This window comes from Pan paniscus, chromosome 16 (assembly GCF_029289425.2).
Source record: "Pan paniscus chromosome 16, NHGRI_mPanPan1-v2.0_pri, whole genome shotgun sequence".
NCBI lineage: Eukaryota > Metazoa > Chordata > Mammalia > Primates > Hominidae > Pan > Pan paniscus.
Window position 1 is genome coordinate 88,367,373 of NC_073265.2, and position 24,448 is coordinate 88,391,820.

Below are 24,448 nucleotides of genomic sequence, written 5' to 3' on the forward strand. Positions count from 1 at the left end.
GCTGGATTTCAAGTTCGTAAGCATTTTTGGAAGAGAGTGGAAGGGGAAGGGGTGGCTTGCCAGTCAGTTGAGTGATGCGTAAGGGAGGCGTTAAATGTGCATGATGCACTAAAATGCATGTTTCTAGATCCAGTACGACTGCTCTTCCATAGATGATGAAACCAAGGCAGAGAAATAAGATGTAACTCTCTTACCTTGATTAGTGATGAGAATGGGACAGCTTTATTCATGAAACCCTGAAACCACTAGCCCATTCTTGGGATGATTGATATCTGCAAGGATCTTCAGGAATAGTGTACCTGGGGCTCAGGAGCCAAGACTAGAAGTGTTGAAAGGTGAGCAGGAATTAGCTGCTGGCCTCAGACGTGGAGAGACACACGGGTGTATGTGTGCACACACACACACAGGCACACGTATATTCATGATGGCTTCTTAATTCCCACTCCAGGCCAACTCATTTCCCTTTCCCTTCCACAGGTACTTATACCATAAAAGGTGTATGAAGTGCTAAAATACTTGTAGGTATGTTGTCAATATGAGCTACTCTGTAAATGATAAATAATAATTGACTGGTGAGTCTAGGCAAGGCAAGTCAGTGAGATTACAAGAAAAGAGATGTTAGGCCTTCAGAAAGACGGAAAATTATCTTTGTCCCTGCAGGGACTGTTGCAGAGCATTGGAGCCACCCTCAAACAGTTACCCAGTGAGTCTCCTCAAAGCAAGTGGCACTGAGATACAACCTTCCTACAGGTTTTCAAATCATCTCGAGTGGTGCACAGTCCTAGCTCTACCTCGAAGGCCCGGGCGAAGTTTTCCTGAGTGTGTATACTCATCTCTTTGTGTTGTCTCTGGCAGGGAGCAAGTGAGTACAGGATTGGAGTAATAGGCATTTTTAGGCTTGAGATGGCTTTGTGTGTTTGGTTAATGTCACTACATTTCCTAGGGGATAATAAAAGTCTAGCATGATAAAAGATCTTGTCTTACAAGGTCCCAATGTAAAGTTTGGAGCCTAACTTAGAATTTAAAATAAAATACATTTTGACCCATTGTATTGAGAGCTGGTATAATTTAATATAGTGAGCCCCTCGGCTTCTGGTTGGTTGGGTTATAAAGCCTGTTATTCATTCGCTCATCCATTCATGCATTTCTCCTATGAGGAAGCTTTTTCCTTTGAGCTGAACACACAAAATTAATCGTGCTCGAACTCTCCAAATTTTGTGAGTTCCCTGGTAACTGACTATATGGAAGACAGAAATAAAAATCAGAATAAACTTTTATTTTCTGAATCAGAAAGCAGTTGCTCCAGCTTCTGGTGGTCACATTGCTAAGATGTAAAAAACAGAAGTTAGGTGAAATAAATTAAGAATAATTATTTTGGAGAAAGAGAGGGTAGTGTTTGACTAAATTAGAAACATTCTCTGAGTCTTAGAAGCGTGAATGATTTAAATGAGATTCCAGCATAGTATTGCATGTGGTTTCTATTTTAGAGTTTTCCCACTTGAAAACAAACTTTGAGGATTTTTATTGAAGTCCATCAGTTTTAACTTACTCAAAGCTTAGCAGCCACCTTTTGCTTTTCTTCCCGTTCCCCCCCCCCCCCATGCTGTGAAGAAAGTCATACACCATTGTGGTGTTGATTGAAACCTTTATTTCTCCAGGTCTCCTCTCATAAACTGGGCTAAGAAACACAAAGGACATTTGACACTTCATGACTACATAAGATGTGCTGTTCCTCTCTCTTTCTGTTTGAAAGTGACTTGGCAGGGTGAAGTTGAGAAGCCCCTGGAAAGGAGGAAGCCGAAATGCAAACAAAGTTGAATCATGAAGTGATGTCACTCTGAACCAATTGGAGCAGTGGTGTCATGTGCCTGGCAGCTACTTCAAATGCCCACAAAACAGGAGTAATGGTTAAAGCTGTTTCCCTCTTCCCCTCCCACCACCAATCAGCAGCAGACTGCTAGAGGACAGATGCAAAACAGTTATTAGACCAGGCTTAGTTAGACATGGAGGATGCATCTTAACAAGTTAGTACCTTTTTGCAAAGCATAAAGACTAATTCAGAGTCTATTTTCTGTTTTTGCTCTACCAGTATGGCCAAAACCATTTCTTTTTAAGTGAGAAGTGGGGATATGGTCAGGTTTGATTCCAGTTGAAGTTGTGAGCTGCACAGGGCTGGTCTAAGCCCAGTGGCATCTTTCCAGGTGTCAGAGCCATGATTTTAAGCTCCTGTTAAATTCACAGTGCTTAGTAACCATAACTTCTTGGTTTCATGATCATAGGGGTTTTTGCATAGCTGCCACCCCCATTTTCTGTTTGTGATCCAGTAGTTAAAACTCCCAGAAAATATTTCTCACCCTGGTTTAAATAAACAAAACAGCCACCACAAAAACAAACAAAAACTTGGCTAACCACTATTTTCAGGCATATTCTGAGAGAGAAAGAGGGGGAAAAAAAGACTAGACATCCTAAAATTAAGCAACATTATTTTTGGAATTGTGTTGTTTCTTATACTCAGTCATTTGTGAATGATGTGGTTCAAACAAAACTGAAACAAAAATAGTTTTTCTCATTAAAAATATGTTTGTCGCATAGCCAGCACTCGGAACTAGGGAGGGTAACATGGAAGTATTGTCATTCTCGGCGCTGACTGGTTGACAGCAGCCTATACAGGAGTGGAGAATATTGACAGGGCTGCCTGTTCTCCCCAGGTCGAAGAGAGGAAATGCACATCCCTGTGTGCACGGCCACCTGGTTCCTCTCCTCACTTGCTGGTGAGTATTGAACGGCTCACATAATTAGGCAGGACTCAGGAACTTTCCTCCCTATCTCTTTCACTCTTCTGAAATGCCCTTTATGTTTTCCTCTGCTCTTTCAGTCCCAGTGCCTTTTCTCTGGTGCAGCCTCATGGTTCGGTCTCACCTTCAGCTTTTCCTTCCCTCCAATACATCCTGTAAATTATTGTCAGACTTCTGTTTATCTAAATAACTCGTTTAGGTAAGGTACTCATATGTTCAAAATACCACGGTGGCTCCCTGTTCTCTGTGATGTGAAGTCCTAACCATTAGACTCAGCTTTCCCCCAGGACGCCTTGGCTTATCTTCTTGCTGCTTTCCAGAGGCATGGGCCATTAGACTGGTTTTCTGAAGGTTCTGCCAAAAGGCTGGGCCCTTGTCTCCCACCCCACTGCTGTTACTCATGTGTTCTCCCACTTGCTCGGCATTCTTTCCCATGCTTTTTCCTTGATCATCACTCCCTAGCTAACATCTATTTTTTCCTAAACACTCTGTTGCAGTTGTAGTCTGCAGTCACTCTCCTAAGACTTGATCATGTATTACGCTGTTCCGTTCTTTATTTTTTAACTTTTTTTCTTCTTTTTTTTTTTTTTTTTGAAACGGATTCTCGCTCTGTCACCCATGCTGGAGTGTACTGGCACAATCTCGGCTCACTGCAACCTCTGCCTTCCGGGTTCAAGCGATTCTCCTGCCTCAGCCTCCCTAGTAGCTGGGATTACAGGCACGCGCCATCACACCTGGCTAATTTTTGTATTTTTAGTAGAATCGGAGTTGCACCATGTTGGCCAGGAGGTCAGATCGAACTCCTGACCTCACGTGATCCACCTGCCTTGACCTCCCAAAGTGCTGGGATTACAGGCATGAGCCACCATGCCCGGCTGTTTTGTTCTTTAATTTTACAAACTTGGCATAGCTTAGAAGACCATATACAGTGGCACCATATACAGTGTCACCATATTAGTGGCACCATATACAGTTTTCCCTGAGAAAACTGGTACCTCCCAACAGATACCAAAATCTGAGACCACCCCAACAGATAGCAAAATCCACAGATGCTCAAGTCCCTTTTATAAAATGGTGTGATACTTGTGTATAACCCATGCTCATCTTTCCATATACTTTAAACCAGGGATCCCCAACCCCTGGGCCACAGACCAGTCCCGGTCCATGGCCTGTTAGGAACCAGGCTGCACAGCAGGAGGTGAGTGGCAGGCCAACTAGCATTAACTGCATGAGCTCCGCCTCCTGTCAGATCAGCAGAGGTACTAGATTCTCACAGGAGTGAGAACCCTATTGTGAACTGAACATGCAGGGAATCTCAGTAATGCCTGATGATCTGAGGTGGAACAGTTTCATCCCAAAACCATCCCTCTCCCCCACCCATCTGTGGAAAAATTGTCTTCTACGAAACCGATCCCTGGTGCCAAAAAGGTTGGGGACCACTACGTTAGACCATCTGTAGATTACTTATAACACCTAATACAATGTAAATAGTTGTTATCATGTATTATTAGGGAATAATGACAAGGAGAAAAGTCCATACATGTTTAATACACAAGCATCCTATTTTTTTTCCTGAATATTTTTGATCTGCAGTTGGTTGAATCCATGGGTGTGGAGCCCTCAGATATGGAGGGCATGCTATACTGATCACCCCTATGGGTGTGAATGTTGGGCAGATCCTCCAGTGTCACCAGCCATGTGGCCTTGGTGACCTTTCCATACTTTTCAATCAGAATGATGATCTCCACCTCTCAGGAAAGTTGTGGGGATGAAATGGTATAGTCTGTGTGTGTAGAGTTCTTAGGCTGGGGCCTGCCATGATAAATGCCCATGAAGCAGGTAATTATGGTAGTAGTGGTTGATATCTTGAAATCAGGGGGATTCCCAAATTTCTACCCCAAATCTGGATAACTGCATATTGCAGGAGTTCAGTAAATATTTGTTGCACTAATACTTATGTGCATACGCTGAAATAATCTAAATATTTAAAAACCAAACTAACGGTAGGACTTTCTTCAGGGATTTAACGTTTGCTGTAGAAGACTGAATGATAGAATATATAAGCTATATTTTCTTGTGATTCTACACATTGTCCATGTTGCAACTTAAATATTTTTGGAATGCAATGTAAAAATGATTTACTGTCCTATAATTGTTTTCCTGAAAGCAAAATGATATTTAAGTGAACTGCAATGAAAAATGCAACGACTGTAATTTATCGTTGAAGAGCATTTTCAAAATGTATAGAATGACTAAAGCTTAAGTGTATTAAATATTCTAGAGGAAGACATATTTAGGCTATAAATCTAGACTTCCTTTGGAATTTGTTTCCTTTTTCTCTGCCAGGTGTATGAAGATTTTAAGTTCTTAGGCCTCAGTGGGAAGAAGATTTAAGGTTCCAAGAGTACATTTGTATCTCTTTTAAATTTTCTATTGTTTATCAATGACATATGTAAATGTTTTAGGGAGCTGTTTACTGTAACATTACCTACTTTAGCTCTGTGCAGTTGTCTGGCAACCAGTGTGATAAAGACAGAAGGAAGTGCTGTATTTTGTTGCTGACAAGTATATCTTAAAAGTGCGGGTGCACCTGAATAGGCAATAAAGTATTAAGAGCTGCTCCTGGAGCAGTTTGCTCTCTGTGACGTGTGAAAAGTCTACGGGGTTTATAATTGGTCTGGCCATACGGCTGCCTAGGATTAGACTCTTTTCATATCCCACTAAACACTCTCCTTAGAAGCAAGCACAAGGAGATAGTTTATTTTAAAATGTAATTGCTATGTTACTAAGATTTGAATTTGAGTACCGAGAATAAACCATATTTCTGTTTAGAGGCTGGTTGGCTTAAAATTGTGTCTAATCCTTCCCCTGCCCCCCAACCCCGAATCAGAGAATGAATAACAAATAAACATGACAATGAAGTCTCATGCTGTTGTTTTCATATTTGTATTTAGGAGTTTCAGAGCAAATGACTTGGAAAACAGGCAAATCCACTGACATGGGCATTTTTAGCCACCTTGGAATCCGAGGAGGGATTCTGCACTATGCCCTGTAACCTCGTTCACATGCCATTTGAATGTATACCATGAAGACCCCTTAGCTCAGGGAGCTTTGCTCTGTTTAAGTAATGTTTACATTCTTAATGAACCAAAGAGGAAGTGGTTATGGGAAAAGAGCCAGGACTAGATTTCATTCTAATGCTTATAAGGAGAGTTCTAGGAAACCCTCAGACTTGGTAAACCAAGGCATTTGGAGATACTATGAATTGGTTTAAAAGGCCATTTACCACTTCTTTTGTAATTGGCCTTTTAAACCAACTCTCACTTAGCTGATTAAATGTGGTCATTTAAACTGCTAGTTAACAATCGGAAGTGCAGTGGCACAATCTCAGCTCACTGCAACCTCTGTCTTCCGGGTTCAAGCGATTCTCCTGCCTCACCCTCCTGAGTAGCTGGGATTACATGCGCACGCCACCACACCCGGCTAATTTTTGTATTTTTAGTAGAGATGGGGTTTCACCATGTTGGTTAGGCTGGTCTCAAACTCCTGACGTCATGATCCACCTGCCTCGGCCTCCCAAAGTGCTGGGATTACAGGCATGAGCGGCCTAAGATTTCTTATTGTGGTATTCTGCAGTGGAGAATGGGAGTTGGAAAGACATGTTTTCTCCCACACCTGTCCCGCTCCTGTCTACTGAAAGCTGATTAATCAGTCAGATAGTGAGTTCCTATTGGTAGTAAGCCTCCAAAATTTGGAAGAGGGGAGGTGGCGTGATGTGAAAAAGCAAGGCTTTAGGGAGAGATTCCCGCTGGGGGCATTCACCCTCTAGTCCAGCGTGCCTGTTACAGTGATCACTCCATAGTGGTTTTGCATGAACAAGACTGCCCAGTTTGCTTAGGAAGAAAACAAAGGACATAAGTTAGTTCTCATGTCTTCCCAGCACCCTAAATACTCGGGCTAAACTTCCACAGTCAGACCGTCAGCTTCAGGAAGGACTGCTGTTGGGAACTTTTTTTTCAGTTTGCAGTTAGTTCAGCTCCAGCCAAAAACCTACAAAAAGCCACTGCAAGCCCTCTGCCTGCTCGTATAAGACACCTTGGTTGGACCCCTGTGACTGTCCATCCATAGGATGGTTGGCCATTGGCTGCACAGAGAGGCAGGGCAAGATAAAATGACTCATTTGTGGATCTGACTTCTTGTACTTCTGTTTGGATTCAAACAGAGGAAGATAGAGTAGTGGCCTTGGGAAACCGTGGAGAGAGAAAAGGCATAGTCAGAATGTTTTCAAACGAGCGCAGACTTTTCAAAACCCCTCTCATCATGTTCCCACTGACCTTCAGTTCCAGTGCTGTGGCCACAGGGTCTCTGCACCCCAACTTCTTTGCCAAGAAATTAATGATCTGTGAAGACACACAGCCATGAGGCGGACTTACTATTTAAAGGAATCCTGAAACGAATATTTTTCTGATACATATTTATCCTAATATATTTGCTGAGTGTGGTTTTTTTTTTTTTTTTCCTATTTTGGAGTTTTTGGGTTTTTTAAGCCTAGAGAATGCCTAATATGTACTGTGGAGTGCATTTGTTCATTTATATCCCAGTGCATTGTAAAGTCGAGCAATTCAGTGCCTTAGAATCCTTTCTGTGAACTTGATGCTACGTGAACTACTTGAGAACAACTACTTTCAAGCCCTCCGAAGCACTCAGTTACAACTGTCGGTCTAATTGCACATTATTCTAATTCATTAAAAAAGTCCCCAAGGGCTTCTTAGGATACTGCTCTGTGTTATTAGAAGTCCTTCCAAATAGAAAAACTTTATTAATTTAAAAATAACCGCCAATTCAGACTTCCATTCAAACAAGGCATTTTACCAAGTCCGGCTGAAAGAGCTTCTTACCACATCTGGCATGTAGAATGGCAGAAGACTATTTTTGCTAGATTCCTTGTTGCTGCAGCCGTTTCTGATGTCCTTTTCCCCTTCACACCTTTCGTGTTACACATGTCTGAGATGACATGATGCTAAGTAACCAAAGTACTGCTGCGATGGAATTGCTCTGATGTTTTTTTCCAGAGTGAAAGCTGCTATTACTTTAAAAAAAAAAAACTTGAGGTTTGGTTTCTTTCCCCCTTTATCCGGGTGTTATACAAATATGTAATTAAGATGTTTGGGGGTTCAGATGACAAACAAGGAGTCTACTTCTAAGAATGCATTTGCAAGCCAAAAGAGTGGTGAACCACTTCAGAGTGCGGGTCTGTGGGGGATGATGTCTGCTTTGCTTCGTTTTGTGGAATAATTTTTAACATTTCTATTTAGCATTCATGATACTCTAAATAGAAGCAGGAGAACACTGTGGCTCTCGGATCCAGGAGAGGCAGGCCACGAGGGCTCCTGCTGTTTGGGGACAGTCTGTAACTCTAAATCTTTTTATATGCAGCAATTATGACCTTAAAAATGGGTGACTCTAATACTGGCATTCATTGCCTAAAAATAATTTTAATGTGCAAATGCCAGAGACCAGGTCATCTCAGAAATGGACTAGAATTGACCACTGCTATGTTTTGGTGAAACCTGATAACCTTGCTTTTCTCCGTGTACCTTGTTTTTTATTGTAAAACTATTTAATTATGAAAATGAGAGTGTGAAAGGCAAAGTATAATTGAATTTAGGGGGCAGTTCCATATAGTTGTAACAAACTGATTATCAAATGTCCGCCATTAGTATGTTAAAATACGGTTTTCTAATACTGAGACAACAGGGATGGAGCAGCCTATCCACTGAAGTCTTGTTGTTTGTCCCTGCTGCGTCCCAACCTGGAATCTCTTTCTTCTTCCTTCAGCAGACTCTTCGAGCTCAGCTTAAGCTTCACTGCCTTAGAGAAACTTTCCTGTCTACCTGGACTGTCTTCTAGATTTCTAGAGCAGTGTTCCTGCCCTTTTCCTTTCTAAATGGGGTGGGAGTTCTCAGAGAACTCATCTCCTTTATGGCTTTATCCATCACAGCCACACAGATAGGTTCTGTCTGGACCATCCTTTTCCCTGAGCTTTCTTCTCCTTTGCCATGTGTTTTCATTTCTACCAGACACTTGCATTGGGGAAGCCTCCCATCATCTCAGACTCAGGGTGTGAAAAACAAAACATACTTTGAAAAACAAACCTGCTTTCTGGACTCTACAGTTTGTTTACTAGCCTAAGCCGAAAATCTTGAAATCTGTCATCAGTGACTATTGTAGTCCATAGGAATACCCAAGACTGGGTAATTTATAAAGAAAAGAGGGTTAGCTTTTTTTTTTTCCGGCTCATGGTTCTTCAGGCTGTTCAAGCATGGTTCCAACATGTGATCATCATCATTTTTTTTTTTTTAGACGGAGTCTCATTCTGTCACCCAGGCTGGAGTACAGTGGCGCCATCTTGGCTCACTGCAACCTCCCACTTCTGGGTTCAAGCAATTCTCCTGCGTCAGCCTCCCAAGTAGCTGGGATTACAGGTGTGCACCACCACACCCAGCTAATTTTTATATTTTTAGTAAAGATGGGGTTTTGCCATGTTGGCCAGGCTGATCTTGAACTCCTGACCTCAGGTGATCCCCCCACCCTGGCTTCTGAAAGTGCTGGGATTACAGGCGTGAACCACCATGCCCGGCCAGGATCTGATCATTTTCTAGGAGGCCTCAGGGAGCTTTTACTCATGGCAGAAGGTGAAGGGGGAGCAGTTGTATCATGGCAAGAAGAGAAAGAGAGACGCCAGATCTCCTGGTAGATAACTAACAGAGTGAGAACTCACTCTTTACTGTGGGGAGGGCACCAAGCCCTTCATAAGGGATCCACCCCATGACCCAAACACCTCCCACCAGGCCCCACCTCCAACAATGGGAATCACATTTCAACATGAGATTTGGAGGGAACAAACATTCAAACTATATCTATGACCAAATTTTCCTAATTCCTTTCTACTTAAATGCTTTCTTTTCCATTTATTTCACCCACATCTGACCCTAGGATTTCAACGTGTTCTAAAATGAATTTCTTGCACCCATTTTCACTTTCTCTCCACCAGAATCCATCTCACCACCCACCTGCCAGTGGCATACTCCTTGCATAGACCCTGCTCTAGCATGAATATAGCCCACTGTTATCTGTTGTAGAACCTCACGCCCAGCTTCCCACCCTGTGTGAAATCTTCACCCTCTTGCCCTGGCTTGTGCCATCCACATTCCGATCTTGATGACTCTGGTTCTCTTCTCTTTGACGGTGGAGGGTGGATCCCTTCCTTCCCCATGATCATAAAAGGTCATGCCAATACTCCTAAAACAAAAGATAGATTAATAAGAGAAAAACCTAACAAATTTATTATATGTGTGCATGGGAGTCATACAAAATATGAAAACTCAAGAAAATGGCCAGATGGTTGATCCTTAAATGCTTTATTTATTGGTGAGAAGGTATTGGGGGTGTAGGAGTAAATGATTTTCAGGGAAAATGAATATTTCCCTGAGACAGCAATTTACTTGTAAATGATGCTCTTTAGAATTTGAACACGCTCCAGAGGCAGAAATTGTCTTGTGAAAAAGTCTGTCTGGGTATGGTTGCATTCCTCAGTCTTGAGCTGGTGGATGGCGGGGTGCAATGGCAGGCCGTTGTGTTCCTCTTTGGGGATCTGGTTTCTAGGTGGATAAGGGAACTTCAGAGAACAGCCTTGTCCTGTGCTTTGCGAGAGACAAAGGATGAGGAAGGGGGGTCAGGGACCTTGAGGCTGCTTCAGCATGTCAGAGTGCCATGTTTGGGACGCCTCAACACTGGAAATAGCCTTCATTCCTCTGCTTCTTGGGTCTGGATCCTTTTCTTTAGACTCCAAGAAATTCTTCCTTTTGCCCCAAACTCACATTGTTTTTGTCTTCTGTCCCTCTATTTCTATGTAATTCTATTATTATGCACAGATTCTGTGTGCCCAAGGAGACTGTAAACTCCAGGAGGGCAGGAATTATGTCTTAAAACACTAGAGGTTAAACAGTTAAGAGGTGTCTTAAAACATTCCTGTAGCCCCAGCTACACTCTTGGGTGCAGGAATCACAAGTGCCTTATTCCCCACAGGGTCCCCAGCGTATTCCAGAAGCTCATTATGTTTTTAAATGAATGACCTACTGAAGGCAAGAGACCAGGAAGGAAAGTTTGTAAAAGTTTACATTATTAGATTACCCCTGAGATGTGTAACCTTCTCACGAGTTAGATTTCTTGAACCGCTGCCCGGGTATTGTATTCCTACTCTAGGAGCTTGAAGGATTAATGATAATCCTTTTACAGATATATTCACAAGTTTCTGTGAATGTGAATTAAGTATGTAGATCTTGATTGCCTTTCTTGAGTGCATCGTTTTTTTCTAGAAAAACAAATTTAAGTTAGGTGGGACACCTAATAAAGCTCTAGGCTCCTTTCTTTTCCTCTTTTAAGACACAGTTAATTACCTTATGCCAAGTTGGAATATAGGAATTATCTTCCAAAACTGTGTTTGCTTGCTGTGTCTACATAAAAATTGATACAAGGTATGCCATGAATTTCTGGCACATTTACCTGGTCTCTGTTACAGGTTTGTGAAACCAATTTTTTTTATTGTAAATAGTACGTTACCAGCTTAATTGCTTTAGAACCTAGACAGTCTATGGCTGTGATAGTAATTACATTCTTTCATGACTTTGTTTGGTAACCTGAATGTTGAACTAGCTCTACAGATTTAGGTCATGTCTGATGCTAGCCATTCCTAGGAAAAAGTGGTGAGGACTACATTATGGGCCCTTCCCCCTAGACTTAAAACTGTGAAGAAGTCATTTTTGGGTTGAGGTATCCCCTGTTACCCTCTCCTGAACTTCAATAGAATAACATGATGTGGTGAATGAACCATATTAGAAAAACCAGCCAATCAGCCGAGATTCTTGTATTGACTCATCTGATCTCCCTCTACCTCTCCTTTCCCCATCTGCCAAACAAAGGGTTTGGAACAGTTAAATTCTAAAGTGGTGTCAATGATGGCTCTCAGTATTCTGTGGACTTTCCTGGTTGATTCAGTACTTGTGATTGACCTGGAACCCCTGGTTTGGTCCAGCCTTAGAGCGGGTTTGCAGGTAGACACCTTCCTAATGTTTGTTCCACGTAAGCCCCCGGAGTACAGTATTTCCATCAGCTATTTTGTGGAAGTGAGCGATTCTCTTTTGGTTGTAAACCTTCACTATTTCATGTGGGTGACTTGACAATGGCTCCATTTTTGAATGGCCCATTGATAGTTGTAGTCTAAAAATTTCCAGAGATTACACAAGGGTTTATTTAAAGGGAATGGGAATAGGGAGAAGGTGTAACCTTTCCAAAACAATCTTTAAGGCAATTATAAGCTGTTAGGAAATGTCATGTAATAATAACACAGATACCCAAGCTTATATCACATAAATCATTCATTTTGCATGCTTTTGACAGAGAGATTTATTTTCCAGGTTAAAAACAAAAAAGAAAAATCTTAAAAGCTTAAGCTTTTATTGTTTGCTTTTTTTATTAAAAAGTAATTTGGAGCCAGTAACTTAACCTGTTTTTCATAAACATGCTATCTAGAGGCAGCCAAAAAAATATTCATGCTTGCATAGTCAGGGTCCTCAAATGAACTTATGTGTTGGATCATGATAACTCTGGTAATTACTCGAATTACCCTTGTTGAGTAATAGTATGGACCCTGAATACAAGGGTTTGATTTATGTGGCCAGCTCTGTGCTGCTGGGTTTATGAGGACTTGCCAGATGTCATCTCCTAATTAAAATCCTTCTTTACCCTTAATATCCTCTCCTCTGTCCCCAAGAAATTAATCCATTCTATTGCTGGAGCATGTAACAGCTGATGTTGAAATTACAAGTTTACAGCTTGAACTTTGCCTAGACTGTACCTTTTTTGGGAAAGAGTTTGCAAAGCTTTTAAGCCTGACTCTTGTCTTTAGATCACCAGCATCACCATGGTGCCTGGCATCAGTGGAGCCTCAGCAAGTGTTTATGGTGGAAACCTCAGAAGCTGTCACTTTCTCTGGCTGTAACAGTTGTCATCTTTGTTTACGGGGAAAATGCTCTTGAGAAAATGGAGGCCATTAAACACTCCAGCTTCAGCAATATCATCAGAGCTTTCCGTCACGTGAGTTATCTCACAAAAGGGTCAGATTCTGGTAAAAACTCTTGCCTTCACACTTACTTCTGTTTTATTTTGCCTTATTTGACACTTCACCAGAATTGATCCATAGGTTCAATAAGGCTCCATTCTGTTGGGACAAATCAAGCTAGAAAGACACTGAACTCTGGGGGTTACCAGAAATATCTGAAAGCAAAGCAGTGACTGTGAGGTGGGAATCTCTCTGAGAATCCTTTGCAGAACCATGTAACAGCTCTGCATCACTAGACGAGCCAAGCGAAGTGGTCCTGGATGGTTCAGTAGGCTCAAGCATTGAGGACCCAGAGCATCCTTTGCCCCTGGACATGGAAGGGTTTTAATTGGGAGATGGCATTTAGGGCATCCTTATAAACGAGCAGGAATGAACCTAGCAATAAAAACCAAACCTCTGCCTTCAGAGGTATATAGTATTACTTCTGCTTAAACCGTTGTCAGAGCTAACAGTTTTGGTTAGGGATTTTTGTGGGTCCAGGGCACGCCCAGACACCCAGATGCTTGTCTATGTTTGTAAGATGGCGAGTGTTGAGATGTCTTATAGGCTTATATTGAGTGAAAAGGAATAGGATCCTTTGTCAGTAGTAACTTAGGCTTTTTGGATGGCCAGGGCAAGAGAACACCCGCCTACACACACACACACACACACACACACACACACACACACCCCTACACCCACACACACCCACCCCTACACCCACACACCTTCCCACACAGACCTACACCCACACACCAGGATTTGAAGGCTCTGCTAAGATGCTACAACAACTGTAGGATACAACTAGCACAATTGTTGCTATTATGTGCAGGGGACTAGATGGAAAGAGTGCAGGTAGGACTACTTACCATTCACCCCTACCAGCGAAGTGGAAGCACTCATCTTCTTTCCCTTCTTACCCTTTCAAAGCAAGTTGTTGGGGGATGAAGAGGAGAGTGACTTTCATCGTGGCTTTAAGTAGAGATTTTCTTTAGAAATAATTGTTTCTCTCGACAGAGTGGATAGGCTTCCATAGTTGTCTTAATACCTTTTGTCCACCCCAAGGATTGACCCCAGGCAAGGAGGATGAACCCTCCTCAATTTGGGAAAGTTAAATTTTAGGCACAGCAGGTCAAAGAGTGGGGAAGAGCTGCAGTTGTTGGAACCAAGTGACGTTGATTTAGTCTGGAAAGGAGTCAGAGGAATCAAAAGCCAGACCCTCCTGGCAGCTTTAGATGCGGTTGGGGGTCTGGGAATAATTCCGGTCCCAAAATCACCTCTGGAACTAACTCCTGTAAAATGAAGCCTCTGCATCCTTCAGTAACTTACTTAAAATTTTGTTAGGGCTGCATTTTCTTCAAAGCCAAGTTCTGAATAAGAAGTATTTGTTTTGGACTCTAGCCAGATTACTGAAGTATTGTTGAGGCAGATTTGCTGTGGAAGGGGTTGGGGGTACAGGGATTGTGAAGATAATGTGAAATATTTAACATTTTAAAAATTGTCAGTAAGTTCTCTTTCCCCAATGTCAGCATGACTTCTTCATTCATGTTCTTCCATCACTCTCCATTCAGTTAGAATCTCAATTGTGTTAAATCAGTGGTAGCGACGATTATGAAATTCGTCCAGTGAGGAAAATCCGCAGAGCTAGAGCCCAAACCAGCAACTTTGTAGTGAGGATGACCCCACTGGTCGGGGAGAAACTGAACTGATGTTTTTTTTTCTCTCTCTCTCTCTCAGCTTTTTATTTTGAAATAATTTTAGACTTACAAAAAAGTTGAAAAAGCATCCAGGCATGGTGGCTTATACCTATAATCCCAGTGCTCTGGGAAACCAAGACAAATCTCTTAAAGCCAGGAGTTTGAGACCAAGCTGTGAGACTATCTCTACAAAAAAAGAGAAATTAAGTAGCCAGCAGTGGTGGCACGTGCCTGTAGTCTCAGCTACTTGGGAGGCTGAGGTGGGAGGATCTCATGAGCCAGGAGTTCCAGGCTGCAGTGAACTATGATCATGCCACTGCACAACAGTCTTGGAGACAGATTAAGACCCTGTCTCTTTAAAAAAAAAAAAAAAAAAGGTTTGCAAAATATCACCCAGTTTTCCCTAACGTTAGCATTTTACATAATCTATACACCAGTTCTCACAGCCAAGAAATTAACAATGACACAATACTGTTAACCATGGACTATTTGAATTTCACCAGTTTTCCCACTAATATCCTTTTTCAGTCCCAACATCCTTCATTGTGTTTACTTACTATATCTAGTCTTCTCCAGTCTGTAAAAATGTGTCTATCTTTGCTTGTTTTTCATGACCTTGATACTTTGGAAGAGTATGGACAGGTTGTTGCATAGAATGCTCCAAATTGGTTCTAATGTTTCTCATCATTAAACTCATTTTTATACATTTTGGGGAAGACTACTACAAGATTGACATTGCATCTCAGTGCGTCACATCTGTGTGATGTCAGCATCTTATCACTGATGATCTCTTAGCCTTGAACACTTGATTGAGGTGGTGCCTGCCAGGTTTCTCCAGTGTAAATTTTCTGCTTTTCCCATTGTTACTAATATCTTAGGGGCTGATACTCACAGTATGCAGATGTCTTGTTTCTCTTTTTTCATATTTCTTTTTTTTTTTTTTTTTTTTTTTTTTGAGACAGTCTTGCTCTGTTGCCCAGGCAGGGGAGTGCAGCCTCAGACTTCTGGGTTTGAGCAATCCTCCCATCTCAGTTTCCCAGGTAGCTAGTGTGCACCACCACTAATTAGTGCCCCAAAAGTTTTTTTTGTTTGTTTGTTTGGGCGGAATCTCGCTCAGTCGCCAGACTGGAGTGCAATGGCGCAATCTCGGCTCACTGCAACCTCCAACTCCCTGGTTCAAGCAGTTCTCCTGCCTCAGCCTCCTCCCAAGTAGCTGGGATTACAGGCAGGCACCACCACACCCAGCTAATTTTTGTATTTTTAGTAGAGACGGGGTTTCACATGTCGGCCAGGATGGTCTTGATCTCCTGACCTCCTGATCCGCCCACCTCGGCCTCCCAAAGTGCTGGGATCACAGGCATGAGCTACCATGCCTGGCCTTCACCAATTTTTAAATTTTTTGTAGAAACTCACTATGTTGCCCAGTCTGGTCTCGAACTCCTGGCCTCCCACCTCAGCCTCCCAACCACAACTGGCCGAGGTCCTGTTTATCATCACATTGTCACTCACTGATCTTGTCATGCTTTGGTGGAGCTTCTCTACAATAATTATTACTGCCATGCTTTAATGGCAATTTTCTATCTTATTGTCAGTTATTCATTGGAATTTTTACATAGGAAAGACCTGCTCCTTCTCAAACTCTAAACAGTTTCATTCACCATACTTTTCTCCAGGTAACTTTCTGGGTGGCTGAAAGTGACTTTCAAAGAATGGAGATATCTTTTCAATGTTGAAAGAGTGGCAGTCTGCTGGTTCCCAAGATGCCTTCTTCACCTAGCATTGAGACTCTGCAGAATGCCTTGACCACAGTTGCGATTTGGATCTGTTGGCTTGCAAAGCCCATTTGAGAATTTACAAAATCATTTTCATGGCCTGAGAGTCTTTTAGGTACTGATTTTTTTCATCTTCTTTACTAACAGACTTTATTTAGTAGAGTATTATTGGACAGGTTTGGGCTTCACCTTTATGAGAAAAAAACTTAGATTTTCTAATTTCAGCTTTTTAATTTTCTTCCACCAGTGGGACAAAGTTGACATCGTTGGCTAAAAGTAATTTCTGTGATTATCTGTGTATTTCAGTTAACCATGTTCTTTGGACAAACTGTGGTCTTCAGCAGGGATGGTGGCCAAACTAACTATGTTTAGAAAGATAAAAATTAAAATGACATCTGCATCCTGCATGTAAACCAATAAAAAATAGCACGTGACCCTGAAAATCCTCTGCCTCTCATTCCAGGCTTTACAATTGAAAATGCTATCTGGGATGTTAAAAACTAAAACTATTCTAGGACTTACTGGAATATTGATAGTTAGGGAATGCTGTTTGCTTTCTTGAATTTTAAACCTGTTATTTAGAAGGTAGATGCCGCCTGTTTACCCCAGGAAGGCTCCTCTTTGAAGACAGTGCTCCTGGAGCACTTGGCCTTCTCATGCCCTTGCCTGTCAAGACTTTTCCAGTACTCTAAGGTCAAAGGGCGTTGGGCCAGGCTGATCTAATCAGGGTATTAACCTTGCCTCACTCATCTTGATTTATTCCTAGATCCCAGTTCCCAGAGCATCCCTTTAGAGCCTCAGAAATGGAACAAAAGACAGCTGAAATAAGCCCGTGGCCAAAAGGCACTCTGAGCATGAGGGAAGTATGCAGGCTTCCCTGTCACTGCTGAGGCTCTGTCATCCTGCCCCAGCTGTCCTCTTGTGATCACTCAGCAGGCCCGGGAAAAATTCAAGAATTTGTTTTTTAGTGTCAATGGGAGACGTGGGGATCCTGCTTTTGCTGGGAGAGCTTCAGTTGTCTGAGTCCCCACTCAACCCCAGGCTCCTGCCAAGGCCACCAAGGGCAGGAGCACTGGAAGGCTGACTATGGAGTGAAGAGGCCACTGGGTTTCACAAACAGCACTGTCAGCCAAAGCTGTAGCTTGTTAGCCATCCAAAAGAATCTTGCACCTGCTGCCAGTGAGCTTACACCTAGATGACAGCTGGAGCTGACACTCATTCAGCCCTTACTCTATGCCAGGTACTATTCTAAACACTTGCCATATACTCAGTTGTCCCACAGATACAACTATTTATCCCCACTTTAGAGACAAAAAATTGAGGCACAGAAAGGTTAAGTAATTTGGCCAAGGAAGTGCAGCTAGTAAATGGCAGACCTGGGGTTTGAACCGAAATCAGTGTGACTCTAGAGTACCTACTCTTAGACCCTACTCTCTACTGCCTCTCATTAGAAGTCTCCCCCACGTCCCTACCACCACCATCACCACCCACCCTCCCAGCCACATATGTGCTCACACTGGGTGGTTCAGCTGGCTAGAAGTGGCAGCTCAACCTTGTGTGCCTCGGACACGAAAATATTAGGTTCAGACACCACTCAGACTTCACATTTTCATTAGTTTTGGGTAGAGGAATGAGAATAAATGTTCAGCGAGACAGCCTTTTCTAACTGCAAGATTGCATTCCTCTTCTTTGTAGATGTACTGGCAAGAACAGTACCCTGGATGGTGGAGCTGGTAGTGGTAGATGAGATAGAGCAGTCCGTTGATACTGCTTTGTCCCCATTAATGACAGATCTGAGGGCATCCAGAAGGAATCTCCACAAGCCCAGCCTCCACGGTGGCCGCTTCCTCTACATGGTAGAGTGGTGCTCACCTCCACTCCTCCATAGATGCCAAGTCATCTGTGGTATAGATGTGGATGTCTTTGTTCAAATGGTCCTTGAGTCTTTGCTCAGATGATCCTTGGTTCTTCATTTCACCTGGGAAAGAAAATAATGTGCCTGTTGTCATTTTATCCGTAATATTAAGAAAACTTAATGGCACAATCTAAGCTTTTTACCATGTTATTTATCATGGGATTACCTTTTTCAGGTGTCTTCTGAACATGCAGTTGTCCCACCAAACTTTGACACTGCCCTTGTGATTAATTTTTGCCTCCATTAATCACTCTCCCTTGTTTTAATTGCACATTACATTCTTTTCTGTCCTTCCCGGACATCTTTGCTATCACAGTGAGTGCAGGGAGGACTGTCACGGGCTCTCTCCCCTCTTGAATGGGGGCATTCCAGCAGAGTGTGTTACATGAGCTCAGAGCACATGATGTGAGAGCCTCGTGATGAAAGATACCGCAAAAACAGTGCGCACTGTTATCAAACCCGACTGCCTTCACCTCTTGCTTTCTGTGGTGCAAAATAAGGTTTTTATAGTGTCCTGTTTCTTCTGTTATCATCTAAACCAATGGGGAACGGTGAGTAAGTAGTAATCTTCAGAAAAAAAGAAAAGACAGGGAGGAGAAAGCGTACTGGAGGCCTGCTTTACCACTAAGTTGTTAAGATGGAGTCTCACTCTGTCACCCCGGCTGGAGCGCAGTAGTGCAGTCGTGGCTCACTGCAACCTCCAACTCCCGGGTTCATGCCGTCCTCCTGCCTCAGCCTCCCAAGTGGCTGGGGACTACAGGTGTATGCCACCACAACTGGCTAATTATTTATAGAGATGGGGTCTCATTTTGTTGTCCAGGCAGGGTTGTTTTTTTTTTTTGTTTTTTTTGTTTTTTTTTTTTTTTTGAGGTGGAGTCTTGCTCTGTCACCGAGGCTGGAGTGCAGTGGTGCAATCTCAGCTCACTGCAGCCTCTGCCTCCCAGGTTCCAGCAATTCTCCTGCCTCCACCTCCCGAGTAGACTAGCTGGGATTACAGCTGCGTGCCACCACGCCTGGCTAACTTTTGTATTTTTAGTAGAGACGGGGTTTCACCATGTTGGCCAGGCTGGTCTCAAACTCCTGACCTCAGGTGATCCGCCCGCCTCGGCCTCCCAAAGTGCTGGGATTACAGGCGTGAGTCACTGCGCCTGGCCGTCCCGGCTGGTCTTGACTTCCTCTTGCTTATAGCCTCCCGTAGTGCTGGGATTACAGGCGTGAGCCACCGCATCTGGTCTCTAAGTTGTTTTTGAAAGTGTGTGTGTATGTGTTGAAAAACAATCTTACTGCCATCATATTGAAGTTACCTAGTGCATTTCTTCTTCAGGCTACGAAGAAAAAAGAAAAGTATGTCCTGTGGTTGATAGAAATCAGTAAAGTGGAGCCCTGTACGAGGAAGTGCTGACGAGACTCCAACTAACTCCATTGAGATGAGCTACAAAAAAAATACTGATTGGGTTCAAATCCTTGGCCTGCCATTTACTGGCTGTGCTTCCTTGCTCAAATTACTTAACCTCTCTATGCCTCAATGTTCTCATCTCTAAAGTATGGAAAATAATTGCATCTGTGTGAAAACTGAGTTACTACACGTAAAGTTTTTAGAATAGTACCTGACATACAGTAAGTGCTGAATAAGTATCAGCTAGAGAGAGAGAGAGTTAGTTTCCAGCAGCCTGTTTCTGTTTGGGGTCACATGTGGTCTCTGTCCACCTGGCTTTGCAGGCCTCTCTTACCTGTTCCCTGTTTATCCTTGCCTGCCCCGGGGAGGAGTTTGAGTTGGTACGTCCTGACTGGGTACTCTGCCTGTGGTTAGCAAATACTCTGCATGTTGAGTGCTTTCAAAATACAGAAACAAACAACTTGTGGAGGCATTGGAAAAGTGTGTTTGAGAAACAAGCAGCCTCACCATGAATGGGAGTTTGTTTCCCTTTCTCGTCTTTCTGGTCATCTGCTGCACGGGCAGGAGGAGCTGTGGGTTGCTTTTCTTCGTTGGAACATGGAGCACCACTCTCCCCTGTGCTGATACACTTACAAAGAAGTTCACCTGCTCCTTGGAAAGTTCTGGAAAAGGGGCTTCTACACTGTTGGCCTCTCGAGGAGAACGGTTTTTGTTTCTGTCTTCCTGGAAAAGAGGTGACTGCTGGCATCATCTTTCTAGATAAACTCCTTGCTATGATGCCATTAGAAGCAGTGTTCTTTTGTGTTTTGCTTTTGTTTTTCCCTGTAGACAGGAATAACGTTTTGACTAGAAACTTCCCTGATGTAATAACGAAGATGGCCTCCTTAGAAAATTCCAGAACAGACCCCTTCACCTCTGTCCCCAGAAGCAGAAGTAGGTGATGCACTTTCTTGGCAAGCCACATAACTACCATTTCTCTACAATCGAAGCTCAAAAATCTGTGCTTATATACGTTCATTTTTTGTTTTTACTTCTTTACTTCCTTTGATAAGACAGAAACTTCTGTATTAAAACTGATTTAACTCTGAGGGGCTAAGTGAACAACAATCTGTTGTCCTATAGAGGTCAAGGCAGTGCTCACAACAGGATCATTGTGCTGCTGTAGTTCAGTTTAGGGGACGGGGAATGTTTATAAAAACAAAGTTTTGAAATGAGGACAGGGAAAGGCTTTGTTTACCTGGGGCTCCAGACTTAAGGTACTCATTTTGCCTGCAGAATAATGAAATGCAGAGTTGTAATTAGAAAAGGTTGATGTAATTGATGTGTTAACAATTTTTGAGGTTTTTCTCTTTCCACTTTAGGACAGTCATGCAATTATTTTTCTGAACCAAAATCAGAACCATCAGTCGAAGGCTAAAACAGGCCTGGGGAAACACTGTCTTTTGGCAAAGAAAGACAAAGATCCTTGTTCTCTAGGCCAGTGTGCATATGTGTGTAATGCTTTAAAGAACAATTTTGACAAGAACTCTTAGGATGCAACTTGTGGAGTGATTTTTAAGGAGATGCAGTAGGATTTGTGCAAGTATTCTGCTATGAGCCTAAGATTTTCAACATGGAAATCTAGCCATGCAGTGACTCGTTCACTTTGGCAGTGTCTGTCTTAGTCTGGGGGTGAGCGTTTGTAGAAAATATTTAGAGACTCAAGTACACTCATTTGAATTTTTGCTGTTAGCAAATAAATGGCAATATGTGTAACGTGGTGAATGGGATGTAAAGCTGTCTTTATATTACCACGGTTAGAATTTAATTTTGAAAGTTGCAAGTTAAACTACTTCCTCTTGCGTCGTTAAGTTGTGCCTCGTTTGCTCACCGGCATGTGTGTCCTTGTGTCATTTTGGTTGCTGTGAAATTGCTCTTACATTCTTTCATCCTTCAACCTGCTGTGCTACAATCCTAACATGCTGTTTTTGTTGAAAATGCATTCACTCTTTTTGGCATCTTTTTTCCCCAGAAAGTTAGAATATTGGAAATTCATTGGTATTAGTGAAATTCCCACCTAATGCAGCAGTTTTTTTCTCTTACCTGCATAATAGACGCAGAACAAATTAACTCTAAACGGATTAGAGCTGTCAACTGACAGATACTGTGCAAGATACTGAGGAAGCCTCAGAGATGATACCAATAAACAGGACAGGGCCTTCTGGTCGTGCTTCTACTTCTCTTGTTGGTTTGTCTTAGCAATTTTGAATTGCACTGAAAACAAAATTTCATAGGTACACGATACAGTAGTTAGTTTTAAAAGTTTTTAAAATATTAAAAAATTGAAAGTATTTAAAAATATTTTTAAAATATTTTAAAATCTGCTGTGTGAGATAGATAGGAGACCTAGCTTTTCTTCCTTCTTACCTTGATCCATAGAGAAAGCAACCCTGAAAGAAGAAAAACTCACCCATTTGAGCTTTCTTTTGTTTCCACTGAGCAATACGGAAGAAATTCACTGCTGGTTATAGGTCTTCAGTGCTTTCTTCAGAGTGGGATTGTTTTTTGTTTCACCATAAGGAGTAGTCTATTAAATTAACAGTTGCTAGAGAAGAAGCTGTATCTATATATGCAGTTCTCTTCTTGTCAAGCAGTATATTTTCACAATAGCAATGAAAAAATTCCATCCTCACCAGCCGCTGAAACATAGTAATACTGCAGAAATTCCTGTGAACTATGTGTTTGCTGCTTCCTTTTGTTTGTTTGTTTTCAGAGCAGATGGGCTTGTTTGCTTTTTGCTTAAACATTAATCAAAAATCAATTTATGGCTATGTAAGTGGCATTAGATAATTCTCGTTCTGACTACAGTAAATAATATCTATTTGTTCATGTTAGATAAGTCTGGGCGGCAGTGGAATGTAAAATAGAATTACATGAGATATGACATATGGCTATGTGTTTTATAAATTAATGCTTTTATGCATGTGGGAGGAGAAGTAATTTAGCTTACTGACAAAAAGAAAAGCAAAGGAAATTCCAGAGAAAGAACAGGATACCAAGTCTAAATAAATTTGGAAGACAGAGAATATCATAATTTAGTTCAATCTTTTAAACAAATTGTCACAATTTATATGTTGGGATAAGAGAACCATGAGAAAAGGAATATTCTAAGTCCTGAACATCTTTCTATACCCCGAAGATGTTTTTATAGCTCTTCTGCTGACTCCCTGCCAAAAAAAACTATTTACGGTTTGGGGTAGGGGCGTGTCATGCCATACAGCTAAATACAATTTTTTCCTAATCTAGGAGGCATGTCTACTTACAAATAAATTGCTTAAACTAGTTATGCTTGTGTAAATGTAACTGACATTTCCTTGAGATTAGAAAGTTTTGCTGATTAACTATATTTGTGTGTGTATTTAGAGAGAAGGAGGGATTTTATAATTATTACAATTTGATTTGAAATATCTAGAGAAAGTGAGAGATTATGGAAATTACCATAAATGCTCCCTTTTTCATAGATTTAGATCTGTTAATTGCAAGAAATCTTTTTTTAAGTGCATCAATGGGAACTTTTTATTTCTTCCCTAAGATTCATTTAGCCTTGAAAGGGCCAAAAGTTTAATGAAGCTTCTAAATGCCAATCTTTCCCTCCTTCTGTTAAAGAGTATGCTTCAACTATAATTACATGTGCATTGTTTAAAATATTAGTAATTCTACAGCCAGACCTCTGAGATAGCTGAGAAACCAAAAAGTGAAGTTCAAAGACATCATCAGGCACCCTCTCCACACACAACATACCAGGCCCACCAAGGAGTTTACATGAGTGTTTCTGCCTTGTTAGCCATGGAAAGACCTGGGCAGTACCCAAAACTTAGCAAACTCTTCTTGTACCTTGTATTCAGTAGATGGTCAGTAGCACCGAGAGTAGGGAGAAGAGTAAATATGTTTCTAATACTTTATTCAATGTATGTTATTAACAGTGTAGACACTCTGACTTTCCTTGTGAATTGCGCCTCAGAATTCAGTTTTCATTTACCCTGGATCAGATAGGGCATGATAACCTTTGAGGGGCTTTGTGCATATGTAATTTGGAATCTGAGTCAGTCGGGCTGTGTCTCTCACAACTTCCCTTCTCATATTCTTCTCTCTCCTCCTCCTCCCCTCCCTCCTCCTCCCCCTCCCTCTTCCTCCCCTCCCTCCTCCTTCTCCCCTCCCTCCTCCTTCTCCCCTCCCTCCTCCTCCTCCCCTCCTTCCTTCTCCTGCCCCCTCCTCCTCCCTCCTCCTCCTTCCTTCTCCTCCTCCCTCCTCCTCCCTTCTCCTCCCTTCTCCTCCTCCCTCCTCCTCCTCCCTCCTCCTCCTCCCTCCTCCTCCTCCCTCCTCCTCCCTCCTCCTCCCTCCTCCTCCCTCCTCCTCCCTCCTCCTCCCTCCTCCTCGTTCCTCCTCCTCCCTCCTCCTCCCCCTCCTTCCTCCTCCTCCCCCTCCTCTCTCCTCTTCTCTCGTTTCTCCTCTCTTCTCTCTCTTTCTCTCTTCTCTCTCTACCATTGCTGTCAGTTGAGATGAGCCTGTGCGGCACTTTGTTTGCAGTTGATTGGCAATCTTCTGTTCTACTACTGCATCTGAATCATCACTTGCTTCCACCAGTTCTCTGAATGTCTTACCTAGTGATCCTGGTGGGGAAATTACAGTGATTAGTGTTCCAATTCTTGTTTGCCCATAAGTGTTTCAAAGTAGT

The 24,448-nt window shown here is 42.3% G+C and overlaps 1 protein-coding gene across 20 annotated transcripts in view; it reads left to right on the forward strand.

Annotated features, from left to right (window-relative positions):
• Nucleotides 1–24,448, forward strand: part of IGF1R (insulin like growth factor 1 receptor) — a 314,682-nt gene that overhangs the window by 171,548 nt on the left and 118,686 nt on the right. For 2 of the 20 annotated variants that reach the window (XM_055098443.2, XM_055098447.2), the window contains exons 2-4: nt 661–862; nt 1,659–1,901; nt 2,709–2,771. The exons of 4 other annotated variants lie outside the window; for them this stretch is intronic. In XM_055098443.2, coding sequence (XP_054954418.1) covers nt 2,723–2,771 — 49 coding nt within the window. In that variant the 5' untranslated portion in view covers nt 661–862; nt 1,659–1,901; nt 2,709–2,722. Of the gene's footprint in view, nt 1–660; nt 863–1,658; nt 2,025–2,708; nt 2,772–12,935; nt 12,951–24,448 lie in introns of those variants that run through there. 14 more of the 20 variants (XM_055098439.2, XM_055098450.2, XM_055098444.2 and 11 more) reach the window with 9 other exon arrangements.